Genomic DNA, 25,450 nt, shown 5'->3' with positions numbered 1-25,450 from the left:
CAGGAGTTGGAGGCTGCAGTGAGTTTTGGTTGCACCACTGGCACTCCAGCCTAGGTGACAGAGCACGACTTTCTCTTTTTTTTAGGCAGGGTCTCTCTCTGTCATCAGGATGGAGTGCACTGGCGTAATCTCATCGCGACTCACTACAGCCTTCACCTCAAGCCATGCTTCTGCTTCAACCTCCAGAGTAGCTGGGACTACAGGGCAAGGCCACCACACTTGGCTATTTTTAAATTTTTTGTAGCGACAAGGTCTCACTCTATTGCCTCCCAAAGTGCTGGGATTATAGGTATGAGCCACTGTGCCCAGTGTACCCACTGTGACCTTGTCTTAAAAAAAAAAAAAAAAAAAAAAAAGCCAAGTATCCATGACAAGAAGCCAAACTTTATGGAGCACTTACTAGGTGCCGGGTCCTGGGCCCCCTGCTGGGATTACAGATGCACATTACCACGCACAACTAATGTTTTGTACTTTTAGTAGAGATGCGGTTTTGTCATGTTGCCCAGGCTGGTCTTAAACTCATGAGCACATTCCATTTAACCCACACACTAGCCAAGGTAGTATTATCGTCCTCATTTTATAGAGATGAAGCAAAGAGGTCATGATCCCTGGTCACACAGGCTCACACACGCAGGAGCACACTGGCATTTGAATCTAGATTATCTATATATTTCACTTAGGCTGACCCCAGTGTTCTTCGAACTGGGTTCCTTGGAGCTCTGGGTTCCTCAGAGGTGCCTGAGGAGCTTGTATGGGGTTGGACCAAGCCTGGAAACCTCTCTTCTTTCCCTTTCCAGCTGGAAATGACCCTGGTAGCCTCCTGTCATCTCTTTTCCACGTTGGATTTGGCAGAGACTCCTTTTGGGGAGAGTATTCCTTTCTCCACCAAAAGTGTCTTTCAGCTGTAGAATCTGGGGGTTCCCACTGAAATCATCTTTGGTTATAATATCCAGAGACTGGAAACAACCCAAATGCTCCTCAACTGGTGAGTAAATAAACGAACTATAGTCCAGCTATACAGTAGGAATACTACTCAGCAATGTAAAGGAACAAGCTGCTGATACATGCAATAATGTGGATGAACCTCAAAGGCATGATGCTAAGTGAAATAAGCCAGACTAAAAGTCTACAGACTATAGAATATCACTTACAGAACGTTCTGGAAAAGGCAAAATGATAGGAACAGAAAACAACTCAATGGTTGCCTGGGAGTAGGGATGGGATAGACTACTAAAGAGCAGACGGGACTTTGGGGGAGGTGATGGAACTGTGCTGTGTGTGGCGCACTCGGGTCACATGGTATTAGCCAGTGCTTTCTGACAGATCTCCCCCTCTTCCCCGCTGCTCAGGGCCCCCAGAAGCTAATCCCCATGGCAGAGGCCACTCTGAGGGATTAGTGCTGGGAAAATTAGGCGCCACATCTGCCAGCCCCTGGAGAGCTTGGTAAATAAAGCCTGTGCCTCAGAGCCCAGGAAGCCATTCCTGTCCTTTAGAACACAGGGGACTCTCAGAGGCACTGGTTAGCCAAGCTGGGGCCTGAACTGCCCTGTTCTTGCTGGAACTTTCTGAAGAGGGTAAGCTGTGACCAAGAGCCTGAGGGCCTGACTGGATTGTTCTGAGCAGGCTGGAGCGGGAAGAGAAGCTGGAATTCAATGCAGGGGCACACAGGGTGACCAATGGTCCCATTTGCCTGGGACTCAGGGGTTTCTGGGCATGCAGGACTTTCAGTGCTAAAATCAGGACAGTCCTGGACAAACTGGGATGCTGGGTCACCTGGCAGGGGTTTCTCTCACCTGGGAGGGGAGCCACGTGAAGGGGAGGGTTGCTTTGCTCCCCCCGGCTTCCTTGGCTACCCGCCTTGTTTTCTAGCTTATCTCTGCCCTTCTCTTCTTTTTCCAGCCCCCCCAGGACCTCTTTTTGCCTTTACTCCTCGGACTCAGTTTCTTGCTTACGGGATCTCCTGCGGTGTAGACCTGAATCCTCGAAGAGCCAGAATCTTCCATGCCTTGGAGAGAATGAAGACCCAGGTGAGGCACAGCCCCAAGAAGCCTTCAAATATCGGGCTAAATCCCCCCATATTGCCTTCATCATTATCATCATCATCATCACATTTCTAGAGCTTGCATCTGCAGACTAGGAAGAGTTGCAAATATTTTACATAAACTCACTGAATTCTCAAAACGAACCAGAAACTCTTTTTCCTTTTTTATACCCCCAGAGGCCTCCGCCTGGAGTGATCCCAGCTCATTCCCAACTACCTGTTCAAAGACTCTCTCCTCCTACCTCCCCTAGGCTGAGTTCATCTGTATCTGTGAGCCCTGAAGCCCCTTATTACACCTCTAGCTACCAATTGGTGAACAGCTTTCTATGGGCTTTACATGCACTATCTTATTATTTTCAACTAAGCTCTGTAAGATGTAGGAACAGTTGTTATCTGCATTATGCAGATGAGAAAACCGAGACCCAAAAGGGTGAAGTCATTTGCCCAGAACTAGTAAAGGCAGAGCCAGAGTCAAGTCGTGCTTCCCCGTCCCCAGGCCCTTGGGTCTGACCATGCCACCTTCCTGCTGGCTCCTTGAAGGCAGATGTGGCCCAGTACACAGCAAGCCCGTGGGGATTGTTTTCTGCATGAATGACTGGACAAAGAAGAGCAGTTCCACAGTGGTCCGTGAGCATGAGGAAGGAGGTGAGGGTGATTGCGGCACAGACCACCTGAGAAGGAGCAGGGGTTAGGGGTAGTGTAGCCATTTTATAGGTGGGGTTTGGGAGGTCCTGGTTCTTCCTGGGTCCTCCCCTGCTGCCAGCAATTTCCAGCTGGGAAGGGAAAGGAGAGAGATTTCCAGCGCCTACTGCAAGTCAAAATGTGAGCAGCTGGCGAGCAGCTTAGAGATTAAATACTGACCCACCTTTGGGTCTGTTGGAATAAATCCTGAGATTGGAGACAGATTTGAGATGAGGCTGGGCCCCAGAGGAGGGCTACAGATCTGGGGTACAGAGACCCCAGCTGCATTTTGAGGAGGAGTGGGGTGGTCAGTCTTACAGAGCTTGACTCTCAGCTCTGCTGTTCACTGCCCATGGATCCAGCAAGTCAATTAATGTCTCTGAATTTTATTTTTCACCTAAAATAAACTAAGGATGTGGTGGTCACATCTTAGGTGCCAGTTAAGGGATAGCGGGTTGCCTTCCCGTCGAGGGGTCCTCACTGTGCCTGCAGCTCTATGTTCACGCTAGGAGGGGAGAATCTTCCATGTGATCCTGTGACAGTGTCTGAGAGCCTTCCATTCACTCCTTTGTGGCCGAGGCATAGTCTTGTATCTGGGGTTACTCCTCCAACAGGTGGAGAATCCCAATGCTTTTGGGATCTTTAATGGCTTTATTTTATAAAATTTGAAGTGTCATTTACATGAAATAAAATCTGTGCAGTTCTATGAATTTTTTTTTTTTTTTTTGAGACAGGGTCTTACTCTGTTACCCAGGCTGGAGTGCAGTGGCATGATCACAGCTCACTATGGCCTTTAACTCTTGGGCTCAAGCAATCCTCATACCGCAGCCTCCCAAGTAGCTGGGTCTACAGGTGCATGCCACCATGCCTGGCTAATCTTTTCTATTTATTTGTACAAGACAGGGTCTCGCTACATTGCCCAGCCTGGCCTTGAACTCTTGGCCTCAAGTGATCCTCCTGCCTTGGCCTCCCAGAGTTCTATGAGTTTGAACAAATATATACAATTCCATAACCACCACCACCACAATAAACACAGCACAGTTCCATCAGCTCCCCCAAAGTCCCTTCTGCTCTTTAGTAGTCTACCCCAATCCCTATCCCCAGGCAACCGCGGAGTTGTTTTCTGTTTCTATCATTTTGCCGTTTCCAGAATGTTCTGTAAGTGATATTCTACAGTCTGTAGCCTTTTGGTCTGGCTTGTTTCACTTAGCATCATGCCTTTGAGGTTCATCCACATTATTGCATGTATCAGTAGTTTGTTCCTTTACATTGCTGAGTAGTATTCCACTGTATAGCTGGACTATAGTTTGCTTATTTACTCACCAATTGAGGAGCATTTGGGTTGTTTCCAGTCTTTGAACATTATGACCAAAGATGATTTCAGTGGGAACCCCCAGATTCTACAGCTGGAAGACACTTGTGAAATCACGCAAGATTTCCAGATGTCAAAGTAAGCTCTTTACAAGTAGCCCGACCTTCTTGTTCAACGACTGGAGAAGTAGAGGCCCAGAGAGGGGAAGAGACTTGTCCAGAGTTACAGCTGACTCAGGGGGTGGAGCTAAGATTTGAACTCAAGTCTTTCACCTTGCACGATCATGTAAAGTTCAAAGGAATTTCCTGAGAACCTGCTGGTGCCAGGTGGGGTCCCGGGTGTCGAAGGCGTAAGAGCCAGGAGGAAATTCTCTACTGGTGTTGGAAAGAATCCTCACCTCGTAGGGACCCAGACAAAGAAGCCAGTAGTAGCCAGTAACCACGAGTCGCTCTGCCTAAAGGAGAATGAGAAGGTTTCACAGATGCCCATGGGTGTTAAGGGAAGAACACAGTTTGATGGAAAAGGATAAAAGGAAACCACAGCCCCAGGGGATGGCAGATGGAAAGGTACAGAGAGGAGCAATGATGTGGGAGGTGGGGCACAAAGACACAAGTGCAGGGAAAGGGCTGGTGGAGTTCATCGGAGTCGGATCGTAGGAAGTCTCTCTTGCCAGATTGTCTCCTGTAAAACGCGCCTGGCACACGGTGCTCAATATGTGAGTGATCTTTGTTATGAAAGAGAGTGCAGACTTGGACGGGGAGGGATGGAACATAAACTCAGCGAGAGTCTCCTGGAACAGAGCCCAGAAGGCAGATGTCAGTATGTACAGACAGTTGATACATTTCAGAGTTGGCATATGAGTCGGTGGGGGACAGGTTGGTGTATTTAATGAATAGTGCCGGACTATTGATTATCCATATGGAAAAATAAAATGGGATCCCCATCTTGTTCTATAACCAAAAATTATTTTGTGTGTGAAAGTACAAAAACTTTTATCTGTGACCTCTGTGAAGAAAAAGATTTCTTAAGCACACACACACACACACACACACACACACACACACACACACACCATACACGCAATGCAAACCAAAAAGACGATAGTGATAAATTTGGCAACAACCAGAACCAAAACCAAAGTCCCTCCTATTCAAAAACACTGTAATAGCAGACCAGGTACGGTGATTCATGCTGGTAATCCCAGCACGTTGGGAAGTCAAGGTGGGAGGTTTGCTTGAGCTCATGAGTTTGAGACCAGCCTGAGCAACATAGTGAGCCCCTGTCTCTACAAAAAATACAAAAACTGATCAAATCACTGCACTCCAGCCTGGGTGACAGAGTGAGACTGTCTCAAAACAATCCCGCTGGGCACCGTGGCTCACGCCTGTAATCCCAGCTCTTAGGGAGGCAGAGGCGGGAGGATAGCTTGAGCCCAGGAGTTCGAGACCTGCCTGGGCAATATAGCGAGACCCCGTTCTCCACAAAAAGGAAAAAAAACAAAAAGACAAAAAAAAAAAAAAAAAAAAGCGTAAAACAATCCCAAAATACTGTAATAGCTAATAGGGCTTACAATGTGTCAGACAATGTTATTTTTATATGTTAACTCATCTAATCCTTACAAATTGATGAGTTAGGCACTATTATCATCCCCATTTTACAGGTGAGGAAACAGAAGCAAAGAGAGGTTAAGTGACTTTCTTAAGGTCACACAGTGGTAAGTGGCTGAGCTAAGATTGCAAATCCATGGCAATCTGGCCATGGATTCACCACTACGCTATTCCAGCTGTCCACAAAAGTTATCAATGCGGTGTGAAAATCAAGCCACAAACAAGAACTCTAATAAGTAAAGAAAAGAAAATAGAAAAGAACCAGGTCAAGGAGAACAGTCCAACTGCAGAAAATCAAACCCAGATACATACAATAAACACGTAAAAGATATTCAATGTTATTAGTCATCAAGATGATGCAGATTAAAAATGTTAATAGCAGTAAGAATCAAAGGTGGTGTGAGCACAGGCCAGGCGTGGTGGCTCACGCCTGTAATCACAGCACTTGAGAGGCTGAGGTGGGCAGATCACGAGGTCAAGAGATTGAGATCATCCCGGCCAACATAGTGAAACCCCATCTCTACTAAAATACAAAAATTAGCTGGGCGTGGTGGTGCGCACCTGTAATCCCAGCTACTTGGGAGGCTGAGGCAGGAGAATTGCTTGCAGCCAGGAGGCGGAGGTCGCAGAGAGCCGAGATCGCGCCACTGCCCTCCACTCTGGAGCCCAGTGAAAGAGTGAGACTCTGTCTCAAAAAAAAAAAAAAAAAAAGAGTGGTAGGAGGATAAATTGGAACGACAACTTTAGAGAGGAACAGAATAGCATGTGGCTAAGTTGAAGAAGGCTGCACCTTGCCACCCAGAAATGTCACTTCTAGCACAGAGTTTCCAACTGTATGGCAAAATGGTCATGCTTTTAAGGTAGCCTGGCTGCAGGCTCTAACTATTGCACCACACAGTATATCTATACAACAACACACTCTGCAGAAGGTAAAATGAATAACCCAGAACTGTAGTCAGCTAATTGAATAAAAAGCAAGTTGCATTGCAGGAGGATTATACCGTATGAAATCATTTATGTTCGTTCAAAACTGTGCAAAACAATACTGCATGCTGTTTATGGAAACATAAACACATAGTAAAAGAATAAACATGTGCATAAATCAGCATGGGTGTCACGTTTGTGGGGAGCAGGAAGGAAGTGAGATCCACAAAAGGTACACAGAGGGCTTCACCTCGACCTAGAATGTTTTATTTCTGTCCAGTCATTCATGTCATCAATATTTATTGGCCGGGTGTGGTGGCTCATGCCTGTAATCCCAGCACTTTGGGAGGCCGAGCTGGCCAGATCTTGTGAGGTCGGGAGTTTGAGACCAGCCAGACCAACATGGAGAAACCCTGTCTCTGCTAAAAATACAAAATTAGCTGGGTGTGTTGGCAGATGCCTGTAACCCCAGCTACTCGGGAAGCTGAGGTAGCAGAATTGCTTGAACCTGGGAGGTGGAGGTTGCAGTGAGCTGAGATCCCCCATTGCACTCTAGCTTGGTCAACAAGAGTGAAACTCCATCTCAAAGAAAAAAAATCCACAAATATTTATTAGGGTCTGCTATGTTCCAGGAACTGTTTTGGGTACTGGGAATACCTCAGTAAACAAAACAAACAACAATCCCTGCGGGATGGGGAAACTGAACAGAGTAAATAACCAATGACATAACATATTTGAAAAATGTAAATATATGAGAAAAATATGATATAATGTTAAGATTCAACAAAGTTGAGTGCTAAGGATTCATTACATTATGTCTCTCTCTCTCTCTCTCTCTCTCTCATATATATATATATATATATACACACATATAAAATGTGTGTGCTTATGTGTGTGTGTGTGTGTATATATATATATACATGGAGAGAGAGACAGGGTCTTGCTCTGTTGTCCATACTGGCATGTAATGGTGCAATCATGGCTCACTGCAGCCTTGACCTCCCAGGATCAAGCAATCCTCCCACCTAGACTCTCAAGTAGCTGGGACCACAGGCATGCACCATGACACCCAGCTAATTTTTATTTTTATATTTATTTATTTTGAGGCAGAGTCTCACTCTGTCACCTAGGCTGGACTGCAGTCGTGTGACCTTGGCTCACTGCAACCTCTGCCTCCCAAGCTCATGTGATTCTCCTGCCTCAGCCTCTTGAGTAGCTGGGATTACAGGTACACGCCACTATGCCTGGCTAATTTTTGTATTTTTTGTAGAGGCAGGTTTTGCCATGTTGCCCAGGCTGATCTTGAACTCCTGGACTCAAGTGATCCACTTGCCTTGGCCTCCCAAAGTGCTGGGATTACAGGTGTGAGCCACTTCACCCAGCCAATTTTTAATTTTTTGTACAAAAAGGTCTCACTATGTCACTCAGACTGGTCTCAAACTCCTGGGCTCAAGTGATCCTCCCATCTTGGCCTCCCAAAGTGCTAGGATAATAGGAGTGAGCCTCTGGGTCCAGTGTATATTTTTCAGTATGCTTGAAATATTTCCTAATTGTCACAGGCCAGCAGGGCTTGATGACTGGCTGGAGGTAGGGCTTGAAGGACAGAGAAGGGCCCAGGCAGACCCTGAAGCATGAGTGACTAAGTGGAAGCAGGTGACATGAACTGATGTTGGAAATACAAGTGAGGGAGGAGGGGGCGAAAGAAGTGAGTTGTCTTTTCTGGATGTCGAGTTCTAGATGCTTGAGGACTTCCAGGTGGAAATGGCCCTCTATCCCCAGGATAAGGGTCCTGAAGGAATTTTTTTTTTTTTTTTTTTTTTTTTGGGCAGAGTCTCGCTCTGTTGCCAGGTGCCAGGCTGGAATGCAGTGGCGCAATCTTGGCTCACTGCAACCTCCGCCTCCCAGATTCAAGCTATTCTCCTGCCTCAGCCTCCTGAGTAGCTGGGACTACAGGCGCATGCCACCAAGCCCATCTAATTTTTGTATTTTTAGTAGAGACGGGGTTTCATCATGTTGGCCATGATGATCTTGATCTCTTGACCTTGTGATCCACCTGCCTCTGCCTCCCAAAGTGCTGGGATTACAGGGGTGAGCCACAGTGCCTGGCCCTGAAGGAATCATCTTGAATTCCTTGCCAGCGCTCTCATTCTGTAGGCCTGCTAAGATAGACAGAAAAGGATCAGGGAGAGCAGGGAAGAGTCCGGATCCCAGTACAGTTTAGGCCACAGGGAACATGATGATAGTTCAAAAGAGGTCACATGTCAGATGAGAGTCAGGCAGAATGGGTTCACTACCACCTTGCTCTGCGATCTTCAGCAAGACGCATAACTTCTCTGAGCACATTTTATTATCTCTAAAATGGGCAAGCCAACTTCATGGGAAGGTTGTGAGTTGTAATAAGATAATACAAGTTAAGGGACAAGGGCAGGGCAAGGCATAAAGCTAGCATCCAATATATGATGCCTGTTCTTCTTTAGACAGGTCCTTTTCTTCCTGTAACTTCAGTTTTCCCACCTAGAAATAAGAAGGTTCCACAAATGATATTTAAGGCTCTTCCAGAACTTTGGCTGAGTAGGTTGAAAACTGGGCTTTGGGTTCAAATCCCAGCTCTGCAACTAGCTGTGTGACCTGGGGCAAGTCACTTAACTTCTCTGAACCTCATCTGTAACAAAAGGGCACTAGCAGTGCCTGCCTCATACTGACATTCCTCTTAAAAGGCTTTGCATGGGCTTAAAAGGCTTTGGGATACCAGCCGGAAGTGGCGCTGCATTTCCAGGGTCTGGGTTGACTATGAGGGAACACACAGTTCTTCTTGGGGGCAAGGAAATACCCAAGGTTGGGAAATTTTTAAAGGAAAGAGGTTTAATTGACTCACAGTTCAACATGGCTGGGGAAGCCTCAGGAAACTTACAATTATGGCAGAAGGGGAAGCAAACATGTCCTTCACATGGTGGCAGGAAGGAGAAGTGCCGAGCAAAGGCGGAAAACCCACACGTCCTCCCTCTCCAGTCTCTCAGCCTCCTCCTTCCCTGCCCTCTGCTTCCCTCTATGGCAGGCTTTAGGACCTGCTCACATCATTGCAGGCACACTCTGCGTTGCCTGCCCTGACCCATCTCCCACACCCATCTTTGGGAAAGGACCCCATTTCTCTGCAGCACCATCCTTCTAGAGGTATCCACACAGGTCCTTTTTCATTGTAAAGGTTAGGTTTTTCTACTCACTTTGGCAGAGCAACATGGGAGCTGTGGCAACGTGACCAGCCTTCCAGAGCTGGCCAGCACCGTGGGGTACCAGCCACGTGTTGAGAGCTTTATACATGCCTGCTGGGTGCTCTTTCGCAGGTTCAAGAACACTAAATTGAAGGAAAGGAAAAGGCAGATGTTCTGGCAAGTGGGTGTGGGGAGGGACGGAGGGAAGCTTCGTTTTGCACCCTCAGCGCCCACACACTCACTCCATAAGCACGCATTGGGCAGCCAGGAGAGACCAGTGGCCACAGAGGAGAAAAGTGAAGAAGGGGCCTTGCCCTTGGAGAGCTCCCACTCTAATAGGTAGATCAGCTAATATTGTAGAACGATTATGGCACTACAGAGAGTTGGATTTGCACCCTGGCTTGTTCCAAGTGCCTTGGGAGGAGACACGGGTGAGGAGATGATATGGTTTGGCTGGGTCCCCACCTAAATCTCATCTTGAATTATAGTTCCCATAATCCCCATGTGTCATGGGAGGGACATGAGAGGAGGTAATGTAATCATGGGGGTGATTACCGTCATGCTGTTCTTGTGATAGTGAGTGAGTTCTCAGGAGATCCCCTTTATAAGGGGATTTTCCCCATTTTGCTCATTCTCCTTCCTGCCACCATGTGAAGAAGGACATGTTTGCTCCCCTTCCACCATAATTGTGAGTTTCCTGAGGCCTCCCCAGCCATGTGGAACTGTGACTCAATTAAGCCTCTTTCCTTTGTAAATTACCCAGTCTTAGGTATGCCTTTATTAGCAGCGTGAGAACAGACTATTAGAAGAGAGTCGAGGAAAGCTTCCTGGAGGAGGTGGCATTTCAGCTGGTCTTAAGATATTCCACTAAGTCCATAGGGGAGTGAGGTACAGCAAGCAGAGGTGTGGGTGCTCTTGCAAGGAAGAACTATTGAAAAAGTTGCACTGGGAAGGGCGTTGGTTTCACAGGTATGAAATTTATCCAAAGCTGTGGGCTCTCATGACATCTGGCTAACCTGAGGCTAGGAGGGGGCAGGGTTAGGGTCCTTCTCTTCCCTCTGGCTGACCCCCAAGGGGACTGTACCCTATGTTCTTGCTCCCCTAGGCTGGCTGGCATCTCAGCTTGCTGAGAGTGAAGAAGAAGTGGCTCCTCCCGGCCATCTGCAGCTTCTTCTGCCTGCTCTCCGTGGTCATGACTGGCTGCTTCCTGTGGCAGTATCACCTCCCCAAGCTGAAGACTGGTGAGTGCAGAGACAGCCTTGAGTTTTTCCCCATAGCCCCGGGGGTCCTCCTGGGCTTTGAGCTGCCACCCCTGATCCTAAGGTGTAGGGGGCACCATAAGATTTAGACTCAGAAGCTCCATCCTCCATTCTGGTCCAACTCTCACTAACTGTGGCCTCTCTGTGCCTCGATGCCCTCATGTATAAAATGAGGATCCTGATGCCACTGGGGTTTGGGGGTAAAATTCAGGTACACACACACACACACACACACACACACACACACACACACACACACAAGAGCAAACAGTGTTTCCCTTCCTCTGCCTTCAGCCACCATGGTGGAATCTCCAGGCTGCAGTCCCCTTTCAAGACCCTCCTGAGGCTGTATCTAAGACCTCGATAGGAACAACTCACAGGTGTTCAGAAGCAGCAGCTGCCATGCCTGGGAGCCTCTTCTTCCTGGTGGATCAAGGCCCAATAAAGGAGCCAGCACTGCTGGTGATGCTTACCGGGCCCACTGTTGGTATAGCAATCCCTGGGACCGCCAACCCGTTGGCATCCTGGGTGGTCCAGGGTCCCACGTCTCTGCAGAAGTCGGGGAAAGAACGCCTGTCTCCATTCCTGTGTCATCCTATGTTACAGATGCTCCAAATCTCAGTGAGGTGCCCTGGGCTCCCAATCTCACAGAGATTTTTGCAGAAATGACTGCTTTTATTTTCTTGCCAGCTCCTTCCTCTCCCACCCACAGCCCTTTCTTTCTAGGGTAAGTTTCTTTATGAAGGGCTTCTTAGCCTTTCAAGCAAATAGATCCTGGGTAGGCAGCCTGGTCTGTCTTCTAGGGCCATGCTTCTCAATCTACTAACCTACCAATTCACAGCGGACCAGTATTACAAATACATAAGAATTAATTATTAGGGAAATATAAAAAGACACGCAAAAACAGAAGCCCAAGTTTTCAATTATTAGATTCAATGGATGCAGAATTACTTCATCAAGCAGCAAGAAAAGTTCTAAATGCTTAATCTCAAACTTGTACTTAATTTGTCACAAATGGGAAACAAACAGTTTGTGGTCTGCAGACCACGCTGATCTAGGTGCTCACCCTCCCATGGGTATCACCTGAGGGGTGGTTAGACAAGCAGACTCTCAGGCCCCACCCCGTATCCACTGAATCGAATCTGGAGTCTCGCTCTGTCACCCAGGCTGGAGTGCAATGGTGCCATCTCACTGCAAACTCTGCCTCCCAGGTTCAAGTGATTCTCCTGCCTCAGCCTCCTGAGTAGCTGGAATTACAGGCACCTGACGCCACACCTGGAATTTAGTAGAGGTGGGGTTTCACAATGTTGGCCAGGCTGATCTTGAACTCTTGACTTCAAGTGATCCACCCACTTTGGCCTGCCAAAGTGCTGGGATTACAGACATGAGCCGCCTCACCCGGCCATTTTTTTTTTTTTTTTTTTTTTTTTTGAGACAGAGTGTTGCTCTTGTTACCCAGGCTGGAGTGCAATGGCACGATCTCGGCTCACCGCAACCTCCGCCTCCTAGGTTCAGGCAATTCTCCTGCCTCAGCCTCCTGAGTAGCTGGGACTACAGGCACGCGCCACCATGCCCAGCTAATTTTTTGTATTTTTAGTAGAGACGGGGTTTCACCACGTTGACCAGGATGGTCTCGATCTCTCGACCTCGTGATCCACCCGCCTCGGCCTCCCAAAGTGCTGGGATTACAGGCTTGAGCCACCGCGCCCGGCCTTTTTTTTTTTTTTTTTTGAGACAGAGTCTGACTGTGTTGTCCAGGCTGAGTGCAGTGTTGCAATCTCGGGTCACTGCAAACTTTACCTCCCAGGCTCAAACCATTCTCCCACCTCAGACTCCCGAGTATCTGGGACCAGGCATACGGCACCATGTCCAGCTAATTTTTGTGATTTTTGTAGACAGGATTTCGTCATGTTGTCCAGGCTAGTGTCAAACTCCTGGGCTCAAATGATCTGCCCTCCTCGGCCTCCCAAAAGTGCTGGGATTACAGGTGTGAGCCTCTGCGCCCGGCCAACCCTGCCGTTTAAGATTCCTTGGTAGCCGGGCGCGGTGGCTCACACCTGTAATCCTAGCACTTTGGGAGGTTGAGGTGGGTGGATCACCTGAGATCAGGAGTTCAAGACCAGCCTGGCCATCATGGCGAAATCCCATCTTAGAAAAAAAAGATTCCTTGGTAATTTTTCATGTGTGTGCGTTAAAGTGGGAGGAGCACCACTGTCGACAGCAGCCCCTACCTGGGTCGCAGGCTGAGCAAAGCCTAGGCTCTAGCTGGGACCACCCTATCCTGTGAAGCCCACGTAATGACGTTGTTGAGGCATGCTCCCTGAGGTTTGTAATTTTCCTGTTTGGGACCGTGTCAGTTATCTATTGCTAAGTGACAAACCACCCCAAAGCCTACTGGCTTCAAACAAAGCAAGTGATTATTTGCCATGATTCTGTGGGCTGGCTGGCAGCTCTGCTGCTGGTCTAGCCTGGCTCTCTCCGGTGCAGAGGGCAAGTCAGCTTGTGGTGTGGGGGGCTCTGTAGACTCTCGCTCTGAAGGCCGCTATCGCAGACCTGTCCACAAGGTGGCGTTCTCAGGGAGTAAGCACCTAAAGGTCTAGCCTAGGAAGGTCGCAATTTGTTCGGCCTCATTCTTTTGGCCAAAGCAAGTCACAAAGCCAGCCAGCTTCGAAGGCGGAAGGAGCTGACAGAATGTATGGTCATATGGCTGAGCGTGGTAGCTCATGCCTGTAATCTCAGCACTTCGTGAGGCTGAGGTGGGTGGATCATCCGAGGTCAGGAGTTCAAGACCAGCCTGGCCAATATAGTGAAACCCCAGCTTTACTAAAATTACATAAATGAGCCAGGTGTGGTGGAGGACGCCTGTAGTCCCAGCTATTTGGGAGGCTGAGGCAGGAGGATCCCTTGATCCAGGGGGGCAGTGGTTGCAGTGAGCTGAGATTGCGCCACTGCACTCCAGCCTGGGTGAAAGGGTGAGACTCCATAACAACAACAATAACAACACAAAAGAATTTATGGTCATATGCAACCTCCCACAGGAACCTTGTCTCAGTTTTGGGTGGAGTCTCAGGGCAAAGTGGAAGATGAGGAGGATGTATTAATAGTCCTGCGGGGTGCTCATCCCCCTTCACACCCCACTCCAGCCTTAGAGGAAAAGGCCTGGGTGCTGCTGTGATGATATCACAGCCTGAATCCTGGCCTGCCAGCTCCTCACCATCTCCCCTGAGGTGCTGAGGAAGCCACACACCCCGACAAAGGCAGAGCAGGTTCAGCCCCACAGCCCCGATGCTCAGCTCTGGTGAGACAATGAGTTGTTGCTGTGGTTTAGGCCTGAGTCATAGGTGGGGCTGGAAGTCCACCCAAACACATAATCAGGGTGAGGGCAGGTAAGATGTACAGACAGATGTGGCTGAGCCTGCCTCATGCAGCCAGAATGGTCTAAGTTCACGGACCACAGGGAGATGGGAAGCTGGTTAAGCAAGGGAGTGGGGAGTGCAGTGACCACCAACCAGGAGCTGTGGCCTGATGGATGTCACCAGCGGGGCTGGGCCTTCTCCCCAAGGGCACGCTCTGCTCCATAGCCCCTCAGGGCCTATGGCTGGTCTCTGCACCCTGATATCTTTCAGTTCAGCTGGGGAGGGCTGTCCTTGAGGCACTGCTCCGGCCTTTGTCACCACTTTCCCCCTATCTCCTAGATTCCTGTCCTGATCTCTGTCCCCTCCTCATCATGTGATGTTCACTCCAGGTTCCCTGGGGCCAGAGGAGACCTCTGCCCCTGTGAGGATGTGTCCCCGGCATCCTGAGCCCGTGCCCCTGGTCCACCCACTCCCTGTGTTGAAGGAGGCCCTGGAAAAGGTCAGTGATGACCCATCAGGGAACTGGGCATGTGGGCTAGGCCTGGGTGATGAAGGGGAGGGCAGTCCCTCTGTGCTGGCAGTGGCATTCACTCATTTATTCATTCATTCATTCATCCGTCCAAGATGTATTTCTTGAGCATCTACTCTGTGCTAGGCACTAGGAATATGGCAGGAAGAAGACACTGACCTGCTCTCAAGAAATTACTGATCTGGAAGTGAGAACAGTGAGGACATAAACATTTATAACTCTGGGGCAAGAGTAGGGTAAGAAAAGTTTAGGGGACTTTGGGAGCACAAAGGAATGGGCCTTAGGATCAGGGAGGGCTTCTGGAGGAAGTGGTGTCTAAGCTGCAGTGTGAACAAGTAGCAGATGCCCAGATGACCTGTGTCTGGTGAGGGAGGCTGGGGTGGAGGGCTGTGCTCCAGACAGGCGGAACAGTACCTGCAAGGGCCTGGAGGCTACAGAAAGTACATGACACATGCAGAGAACTGAGAGGCCATAGGTGGGAAGTGGGGAGGGTGAGCTGGGAGAGGATGACCGAGCCCATATTGCAGAGGCCACTTCGATATGATTAAACACTCCATGCCCCCAACACAACGTTTACCATTGCAGGATGGCCAAACCCTAGAGGGAGGTGCCAGTCAGACCCCAGCCACTTGGGTCACCTTGGGAGACATGGAGACGAGTGAAACATGATCAGAAATATATGAGCCATAGCATGGTGGGGGAGACTCGAAACTGACATCTGAGGAACAGTTAAAGGGAAAGCGGTGTTGAGTCCCCAGAAGAGAGAAGGCATGGGCCAATGCAGAGCCAATAATCGCTGTTTGCAAACACCTGAAAGGCTTTTGTGAAGGGGAGAGAACAGAAGGTGCTATGTGGCTTTCAGGAGTTACAGCAGATACTCAAAAGAACAACAATAATAACCATGCCGCCTTCTGTTAGCACCTGGTAGGTGCCATTGCCACGAAGCCTCTTACACGCATTCCTCATGGATCCCTATCTACAGAGGGGACAGAGGCTCAGAGAGGCAAAGTTAGTGCAGGGATGGAAAGTGGAGGTGGACAGAGCTCAGTCAAGGATATGTAAAATCACTTGGCAAGGTGGTCTGGCAGTTAATTAAGATGTACGGGCCAGGCGTGGTGGCTCATGTCTGTAATCCCAGCACTTTGGGAGGCAGAGACGCGTGGATCACCTGAGGTCAGGAGTTCAAGACCAGCCTGGCCAACATGGTGAAACCCCATCTCTACTAAAAATACAAAAATTAGCCGGGCATGGTGGCGCCCATCTGTAATCCCTGCTACTTGGGAGGCTGAGGCAGGAGAATTGCTTGAACCTGGGAGGCAGAGGTTGCAGTGAGCCGAGATCGCAACGCTTCACTCCAGCCTGGGTGACAGAGCAAGACTCTGGTCTCAAAAACAAAAACCAAAAAACCAAAAAACAAAACAACAGCAAAAAAGAACGGGGGCTAGACTTGGCGCAGGCAGGGTTCTAACCTTGATTCCATCAGTAGCCACATGGGCAAGTCATCCCATATCTCACAGGCCCTCATTTCTCATCTGCAAAATGGACAGAAATTAGCACTGACTTACAAGGATTAAAGAAGACAAGGTATGAAAATCACTTTAGGCCATGCCTGGCACATTCTATTTTTTAATTATTATTATTATTATTATTTTTACTGTTGCTATAACAGCCTGGCACATTCCAAATGTCCAATAAATGTCAGCTGTTATCACCATCATTGTGCTTCATCATTGATAATAATGAAGTATTTTTCACTAACTGTTCAGGCTAGGTGAGGTGGCTTACACCTGTAATCAGCACATTGGGAGGCCGAGGTGGGAGAACTGCCTGAGATCAGGAGATGGAGACCAGCCTTGTGTACAGTGACACACCGTCTCTACAAAAATGTTAAACAATTAAACTGGGTGTGGTGGCATGTGTCTGTACTCCTAGCTACTCCACAAGTCTGAGGTGGGAGGGTCACCTGAGCCTGGGAGGTGGAGGCCGCAGTGAGCTGTGCGTGAGCCACTGCACTCCAGCCTGGGAGACAGAATGAGACCTCCTGTAAAAAAAAAAAAAAAAAAAAAAAACCAAACAAATAAATGTTCAAAGAGGGCCGACCGCCCTGCATTAATAGTGAATTTTCCAACATCAAGGGTTCAGGCTAGGCCTATTGGAAGTTTTCTAGGTCATCTGACATGGGTTTGACTATAAAGCAGACATGGGTTTGACAGCAGTAGTTTTTTTTTTGAGACAGAGTTTCGCTCTTGTTACCCAGGCTGGAGTGCAATGGCGATCTCGGCTCACCACAACCTCTGCCTCCTGGGTTCAGGCAATTCTCCTGCCTCAGCCTCCTGAGCAGCTGGGATTACAGGCATGTGCCACCATGCCCAGCTAATTTTTTGTATTTTTAGTAGAGACGGGGTTTCACCATGTTGACCAGGATGGTCTCAATCTCTTGACCTCGTGATCCACCCACCTCGGCCTCCCAAAGTGCTGGGATTACAGGCTTGAGCCACTGCGCCCGGCTTTTTTTTTTTTTTTTCTTTTTTTAATGGAATTTTGCTCTTGTCGCCCAGGCTGGAGTGCAATGGCGCCCTCTTGGCTTACTGCAACCTCTGCCTCCTGGGTTCAAGCGATTCTCCTGCCTGAGTCTCCCAAATAGCTGGGATTACAAGTGCCCACCACCACGCCCGACTTACTTTTTGTATTTTTAGTAGAGACAGGGTTTCACTATGTTGGCCAGGGGTAGTCTTGAACTCCTGACCTCAGGTGATCTGTCCACCTTGGCCTCCCAAAGTACTGGGATTACAGGCATGAGCCACCCCACCAGGCCTTAAAGCAAAAGTTTTAACCCCCTCTCCTTTTTTCTTTTGCTAAGAAACTGTTTCTTTGAGCAAACATCTTATGAAGAAGCCCAACAGTGGGGGCCCCAGCCCATGGCGCATGGTTTGGAGGCTCACTGGGGTGTTGTGTGCAGGGTGTGGCTGTGCAGGATGACTACTGAGGGTGAGGGTAGGGGGCCTGTCACTGAGCCCGTTCTTCTCCCTCAAGGTGGACGGGATCCTGCACCAGGCAATGTCTGCCCCAGGCGTGGCTGCCATGTCTGCAGTTGTCATCCACAATGACACTGTGCTCTGGACAGGGAACTTTGGGAAGAAGAATGGCTCAGACCCGACTTCTGGGACCCCCAATGAGTACACCATGTACAGGTCAGCTGGGTGATCTCTAGGGTCCTGTGGAGGGGTAAAGGGATGGGAGGGCAAGGGGGACCTAGGAGGTAAGGATACTGAAGAGAATCATGGCTGGGGTCTAATCTGCCAGGACCTGTTACAAAGTCGTGAAGATTGTTTTTTTGAGATGGAGTTTTGCTCTTGTTGCCCAGGCTGGAGTGCAATGGCGCGATCTTGGCTCACCACAACCTCCGTCTCCTGGGTTCAAGCGATTCTCCTGCCTTAGCCTCCTGAGTAGTTGGGGTTACAGGCATGTGCCACCACATCCAGCTAATTTTGTATTTTCAGTAGAGACGGGGTTTCTTCATGTTGGTCAGGCTGGTCTCGAGCTCCTGACCTCAGGTGATCCGCCCACCTTGGCCTCCCAAAGTGCTGAGATTACAGGTGTGAGCCACGGCACCCCACCAAGTCTTGATAATTTTTTTTTGAGATGAAGTTTCACTTTTGTTACCCAGGCTGGAGTGCAATGGTGTGATCTTGGCTCACCGCAACCTCCACCTCCTGGGTTCAAGTGATTCTCCTGCCTCAGCCTCCTGAGTAGCTGGGATCCTGAGTAGCTAGCACCACCACACCTGGCTAATTTTGTATTTTTAGTAGAGACGGGGTTTCTCCATGTTGGCCAGGCTGGTCTTGAACTCCTGACCTCAGGTGATCTCCCCGACCTTGGCCTCCCAAAGTGCTGGGATTACAGGCGTGAGCCACTGCGCTCCGTCTAAGTCTTGACAATTTTATAGAAGAGGAGACTGAAGTCCAGAGAGGACCAGTGGGTGCCCGATGTTACATCACAGGGGTAAAAGGTCAGGAAGGCATCCCTTCCGGAAAGAAACTTGGCTCTAAACCTCCCACAATAAAAAAGGCTGCCTTGTGCCCATCCCCTCAACCCTGAGCATGTGCCACAAAGGAACCATAATCAGTTCCTGGGTCCTTGTCCCAGGTTCCTATCAAGTGGCAACAGTGGCCCAGGTGGAAACAGCTGGGGATGTTTAGTTGCAAACTGGGAGTCTCCCCTCCTGTGTGCTGCCTGCAGGCTCCTCAAAGCTCATGATGTAGAGTGAACACATTTGTTCCTGGGGACACTGTGGGCTTTACAGGAATCCAGAGGGAACGGCACTGAAACGGCACCTGCTCTGTGCCGGGCATGGGGCCAACAGTTCTATCTGCTCTCACATATTGAGCACTTAGCACCTCCCAGGTAGGTAACCAGGCACTTTGCACACACAACCTCATCCCATCCTTTTATTAATACCACCGGTGAAGCAGGCAATGAGATGGAATCTCAGATGGGTCTAGAAACTTGCCCAAGGCCACAGGGCCAGTGAGAGGCAGAGGCATCATCCAAATCCAGGTCTGTTCCTGAATGGGAAATGCCTGGTAAAGAGCCTGGCACAGGATATTCATCCCACCTCAGCCCCTTTGCTCTGGGTGTGTTCTCAAGCATCCCAAAGGCAGTTCCACAGAGGCTGCTTCATTTCCGCTGGAGATGTTGACTTAAGCAGGATGCAGTGCTTCTCTAGAATACGAAACGGTTGCAGGCTGGGGGCACAGGGTGGATGTGGATTGTGGGGTCAACAGGATGTCCTTTGACCCCTTGTGTTCCCAACATTATCTAGGATCTCCAGCATCTCCAAGATCTTCCCCGTGCTCATGCTGTACCGTCTGTGGGAGGAGGGCGTCGTGGCCTCTCTAGATGACCCTCTGGAGCGGTACGCCAGCACCTTCACCATTAACAACCCGCTGGGCCTGGCATCAGCTCCTGAACGGCAGGGCCTCAGGGACGGGCTGCAGGAGGTGGGCCCTGCCCCAAGACCTTCACCTGTCACCCTTCGAAGGATGGCCAGCCAGCTCTCAGGTGAGTCTCAGAACTGACTCAGGCTGACCCAAACCATTTCAGAAGGGGAAGCTGAGGAACAGATTCTCATCTGGTTGAAATGGCTCACTCTCCCCTCTGCTTCCTGAATTGGCCCTATCTCCCTCTCACTGGATGTGGGTGGTGGGCCAGGGAAAGAAACATCTCTCGAGGTAAAAGCTGAAGGGAAGCCTGGAAACAGACCAAGTAGAAACATCAAGATGAGTTGGCAGGTCCAAATCAAGTTGATAAGGCAAGTCAGTGAGTCAATATGTGGCCAGGCTCAGTGGCTCATGCCTGCCATCCCAGTGCTTTGGGATGCCAAAGTGGGAGGATCACCTGAGCCTAGGAGTTCTAAACCAGTCTGGGCAACATAGTGAGACCCCATCTCTAAAAAAAAATTAAAAATAGCCAGGTGAGGTGGTGTACACCTGCAGTCTTAGCTACTTGGGAGGCTGCGGTGGGAAGATCACATGAGCCCAGGAGTTAAAGGCTACACTGTGCTATGATTGATGACATAGTAAGATCTCCTCTCTCACACACACACAAAAGGCTATATTTGTAAACAATGCTACAAAGACTAATTTCCCTTAATATATAAAAGTCACCTGCAAATTATTACAAAGACCAACAGCCCAACAGAAAAATGGGTAAAGGAGAGGAACAGAATTGACAGCTCATAGAAAATACTCTTAAGAATATTCTGGGCTGGGCGCGGTGGCTCAAGCCTGTAATCCCAGCACTTTGGGAGGCCGAGGCGAGTGGATCACGAGGTCAAGAGATCGAGACCATCCTGGTCAACATGGTGAAACCCCGTCTCTAATAAAAATACAAAAAAAATTAGCTGGGCATTGTGGCGCGTGCCTGTAATCCCAGCTACTCAGGAGGCTGAGGCAGAAGAATTGCCTGAACCCAGGAGGCAGAGGTTGCGGTGAGCCGAAATCACGCCATTGCACTCCAGCCTGGGTAACAAGAGCGAAATTCCGTCTCAAAAAAAAAAAAAAAGAATATTAAGGGCCAGGCGGGGTGGCTCACACCTGTAATCCCAGCACTTTGGGAGGCCGAGGCGGGTGGATCACCTGAGTTCAGGAGTTTGAGACCAGCCTGGACAACATGGTGAAATCCCGTCTCTACTAAAAATACAAAAATTAGCCCAGTGTGGTGGCTTGTGCCTATAATCCCAGCTACTCTTACTTTGTAGCACAGGCTGGAGTGCAGTGGTGTGATCTCAGCTCACTGCAACCTCTGCCTCCTGGGTCCTGGTTCAATCAATTCTCTTATGTCTGTCTACCTCCTGAGTAGTTGGGATTACAGTAACACACCACTATACCCAGCTAATATTTGTATTTTTAGTGGAGACAGGGTTTCACCATGTTGGGTAGGATGGTCTTGATCTCCTGACCTCATGATCCCCCCACCCTGGCCTCCCAAAGTGCTGAGATTACAGGTGTGAGCCACAGCGCTGGGCCCTTCTTTTTTAAAAAACAATTTTATTATCTCTCAACTCATGGAAGGTGGGGAGGGAGTGCACCCAGGGGCCCATCATCTCACCCTCAGCTGAGCCCGGTAAGTCTGATCACTGCTCCTCCTTAGGGCTGCCCAGAAGGCTCCGCTCCACTTCACTGCTGTGGAAGGGCAGCACCCAGGAGGCCCTGAACCTGCTTAAGGATGATGTGCTGGTGGTGGACCCGGGAACCAGGTGAGGAGCGTACCCTGATGCCCAGCCTCTCATTAGGAGCCTCCTGGGGAGACACACCTGCCTGGGAAAAAGCTGACATCATTTCATCCTAGGTGATCAGAGAGACTTGCTCCCCAGCTGGAAAGGCCAAGGCCTAGAGAGGGGAGGCCAGCAAGGCAGGGGAGAGCTGGGCCCAGAATCCAGTTCTGTTTGAATGGCATGTTTTTTCCATTCACCAACTTAACATTTATTGAGAACCTACTTTGTCCAGAATGTGCTAAACACAGAGGTATAGCAGCAAAGAAATCCAACTGGGCCCTCCTCATGGAGTTTGCACTCTTGGGAGGGAGACACCATGAGCAAATAAGCAAGGTGAATACAGATTTTGCCAGGCTGGAAATAAATGGGTTGCTGACCAGATGGGGAATGGATAACTGGGTGGCCATTGAACAGAGAAGCCCCACTCTGGGAGCAGTGGGACTGTGGGACCGGACAAAGGACAGCTGGCACTCTCTGGCTTCAGGGGCCCGCCTCTGGGCGGTGACCCATTTCCAAGTTTGTCCCTCTGCTTCTCCAAATGCTGAACCTCAGGCCCCACGTCCCTTAAGGAAGAAATGATCCAGGTGATGCAGAGAGGGGAGATGCCTGGACATCTTAAGGCTGGAGTCCTCCTTTCAGCTCTGTGAATAATTTATTGCAATGTGACCTTGGGTGATGCACGTTATTTCTGTGAAACTCATCTAACGAATCTTCCTCATCTGCAAAAATAAGGAAGTTGGCTTAGAGTTCAGGAATGCTTAGTAGAATTTGTGAATTTTCACCTATCCTTGCACCTTCCTGAGGCACTATTTTAGAGATTCTGAAATGGTATTTGCTCCTGGAAAGAAAAGAGGCCTCTTGCTGGTTACTGGTGTCTGCCCCAGCCTGGAAGAAGGGAGGGGTGAGACCTTGCCTCATACGTGGTCACTATCATTTTTGTTTCCCCAGAGCAATGTAAGCCTTTAATTTTTCATTCGATAAAGTAAATCTTACTAAAGTGTGAAGGGCCAATAAGATGTGTCTGCTAACTTTGCCAGGTGCACCGCTGAGCCCAGCTCTCTTCCAACCTGCTATATGACACTGGGCAATTCCCTGTCCCTCTCTGGGCCTTGGTCTTCCCAGATGTAGAAGAGAGAGCGTCAATGCCCTGAAGTCTCTTCCAGGTCTGACCACCCAGGATGCAGGGGAGCAGGTTCCTTCCCAGCCCCACCCAGTCCCATGAAACTGGTGGCATTTCAGACAGGGTGGGCAGGTGAGGAGGGGCCCCATCCCAGTTGCCACCGCTCTCCTTCCAGGTGCCATTACAGCACGCTGGCATTTTCGCTCCTGGCCCACGTCCTGGCAGCCCACACCGTCCAGGGCGACTACCAGCGCTGGGTCTCGGAGAACGTGCTGCAGCCGCTGGGGATGGCGGACACGGGCTTCGACCTCACGCCCGTCGTGCGTGCGCGCCTGGCCGCGGGCTTCTACGGCAGCGGGCGGCCGGCGCCGCTCTACGACCTGGGCTGGTACCGGCCGTCGGGCCAGATGTACTCCACCGCCGCCGACCTGGCCAAGCTGGCCATGGCGCTCCTGGGGGGCGGGCCCCGGCAGCTCCTACGGCCCGACGCGGCCAAGACGCTGCTGGCGCCGCTGCTGGCCTGCCCCGGCGCCTACTTCGCCAACGAGACGGGCACGCCGTGGGAGTTCCACGCGCAGCGGGGCTACCGCGTGGTGCGCAAGGACGGCGACCTGGACGGCTACGCCGCCACCTTCTCGCTGGTGCCCCCGCTGCGCCTGGGCCTGGTGCTGCTGCTGGCCGGGCCGCGGCCGCCCGGGCCCGACCTGGTGGCGCGGGTCTACGACGAGCTCCTGCCCGCCCTGGAGCGCGCCCTCCGGGAGGCCGAGCCCGACCCGGCCCCGCCGCCCAGCGCGCGCCCCTTCGCCGGCTACTTCACCTTCGCCAACCTGACTTTCTACGAGGTGCGCGCCGGGCCGGCTGGCGAGCTGCACCTGCGCCAGTTCGGGCCGCGCGTGGAGGCGCTGGTGCCCCCAGCATTCCGCACCCTGGCGCTGCGCCACCTGCGCGGCCGCGTCTTCCAGCTGCACGTGGCCCGCGAGTTCCCCTGCGCTCTGCCGCTCGGCGACGCGTGGCTCTCACTCGAGGCCCAGCATGGGCAGCTGGTCAACTTCTACCCTTTGGATCACCACGGGCTGTCCCCTGGCTTCGACGTGCCCGGCCTCAACACGTACCGAGTGCTGCGACTGCAGCACAAGCCGGTGTTCAAGACCCAGTGACCCTGGGCTCAGCCTGGAACCCCCCTGTCTCTGGTCTCCCAGCTTTCCCGAGTGAGGTTTGGAAGGGGAGGTTGTGGGGATGCCAACTACCTGGGTTTTCTAATAGGCATCCCCACAAATTAGCCAGGCTTGGTGGTGGGCGCCTCTAATCCCATCTACTCAGGAGGCAGAGACAGGAGAATCACTTGAATTTGGGAGGCAGAGGTTGCAGTGAGCCGAGATTGTGCCACTGCACTCCAGCCTGGGCAACAGAGTGAGACTCTGTCTCAAAAAAAAAAAAAAAAAAAAAATCAACCTAAGCTTGGGCAACATGGTGAGACCCCATCTGTACAGAAATAAAATAAAAATTAGCTGGGCATGGTGGCTGGTAGTCCCAGTTATTCAGGAGGCTGAGGCAGGAGGATTGCTTGAGTCTAGGATTTGGAAGCTGCAGTGACCCATGTTCGTGCCACTGTACTCCAGGCTGAGTGACACAGCAAGACCCTGTCAAAAAGATAAAAATAAAAATCAACCTTATTGAGTTATAATTTACATAAAATGATCACACCACCGGAGTACAGTTGGGTGATTTTGACACATATTTATGCCCACCACCACAATAGAGATATAGACAATTTTATCACCACGAAGATTTCCCCCTACTCCTTTGCGGTCAGTTCTCTCTTTCTCACCTAGCCCCAGGCATCTGCTGATCTGCTTCCTGTCACTATAGATTAGCTTTGCCTGTTCTAGAATTTCATACAAATGGAACCATATGGTGTAGTCTTTTGTGTCTGTCCTCCTTTGTCAGTACGATGGTTTAGAGGTTCGTCCATGTCTGTGTGTGTATGAATAGTTTATTGTTTTTATTCCATTGTTTATATATGCCACAATTTGTTTATTCATTTCTCTGTTGGTGGACATTTGGGTTGTCTCCAGATTAGGGCTAATTATGAAAAAGCATTTCTATATAAGTCTGTGTGTCAATACATGCTTTCATTTCTTTTGAGTAGCTATCTAGGTGTGACTGGTGTGCAGTTTTCCAAAATCTGTGTACCATTTTATATTCCTAACAGCAATATGTGACAGTTCAGTTGTTGGCATTGTCAGACTTCTACATTTTAGCCGTGTTCATAGTTGTGAAGTCCTATCTCACTGTGGTTTTAATGTATTTATTGAGCTGTAAAAGCTCTTTATATAGTCTGGATACTAGTCCTTTGTTTGATATATGCGTTACAAGTATTTTCCCCCAGTGTCTGACTTGACTTTTCATGTTCTTAATGGTGTCTTTTGAAGAGCAGAATTTTAAAATTTTGATGATTTTCATGCCTGTTAAATCTAGTATAAAATCTGGGTGTGCATTTTGTGTATCTTTTTTAAAAAGTAAACTTTTGATTTTGAGATAATTGTAAATTTGAGATAATTGTAGATTCATAAGCAATTGTAAGAAATAATCAATGTATTCTTTACCTAGTTTCTTCTAATGGAAACATCTTGCAAA

General features: G+C 49.7%; 1 protein-coding gene across 1 annotated transcript; it reads left to right on the top strand.

Moving 5' to 3' along the window:
• The first annotated feature begins 2,015 nt into the window (after positions 1 to 2,015).
• On the top strand, positions 2,016 to 23,970 carry LACTBL1 (lactamase beta like 1). Its single transcript, XM_003935006.4, has 7 exons — positions 2,016 to 2,027; positions 10,880 to 11,015; positions 14,779 to 14,888; positions 17,952 to 18,109; positions 19,741 to 19,979; positions 21,570 to 21,675; positions 22,989 to 23,970. Exons 1-7 carry the CDS (start codon positions 2,016 to 2,018, stop codon positions 23,968 to 23,970), a joined length of 1,743 nt encoding a protein of 580 aa, XP_003935055.3.
• Positions 23,971 to 25,450: the final 1,480 nt, after the last annotated feature.

This window comes from Saimiri boliviensis, chromosome 11 (genome assembly GCF_048565385.1).
Source record: "Saimiri boliviensis isolate mSaiBol1 chromosome 11, mSaiBol1.pri, whole genome shotgun sequence".
Lineage (NCBI taxonomy): Eukaryota > Metazoa > Chordata > Mammalia > Primates > Cebidae > Saimiri > Saimiri boliviensis.
This window is presented reverse-complemented; position numbering and strand designations above follow the sequence as displayed.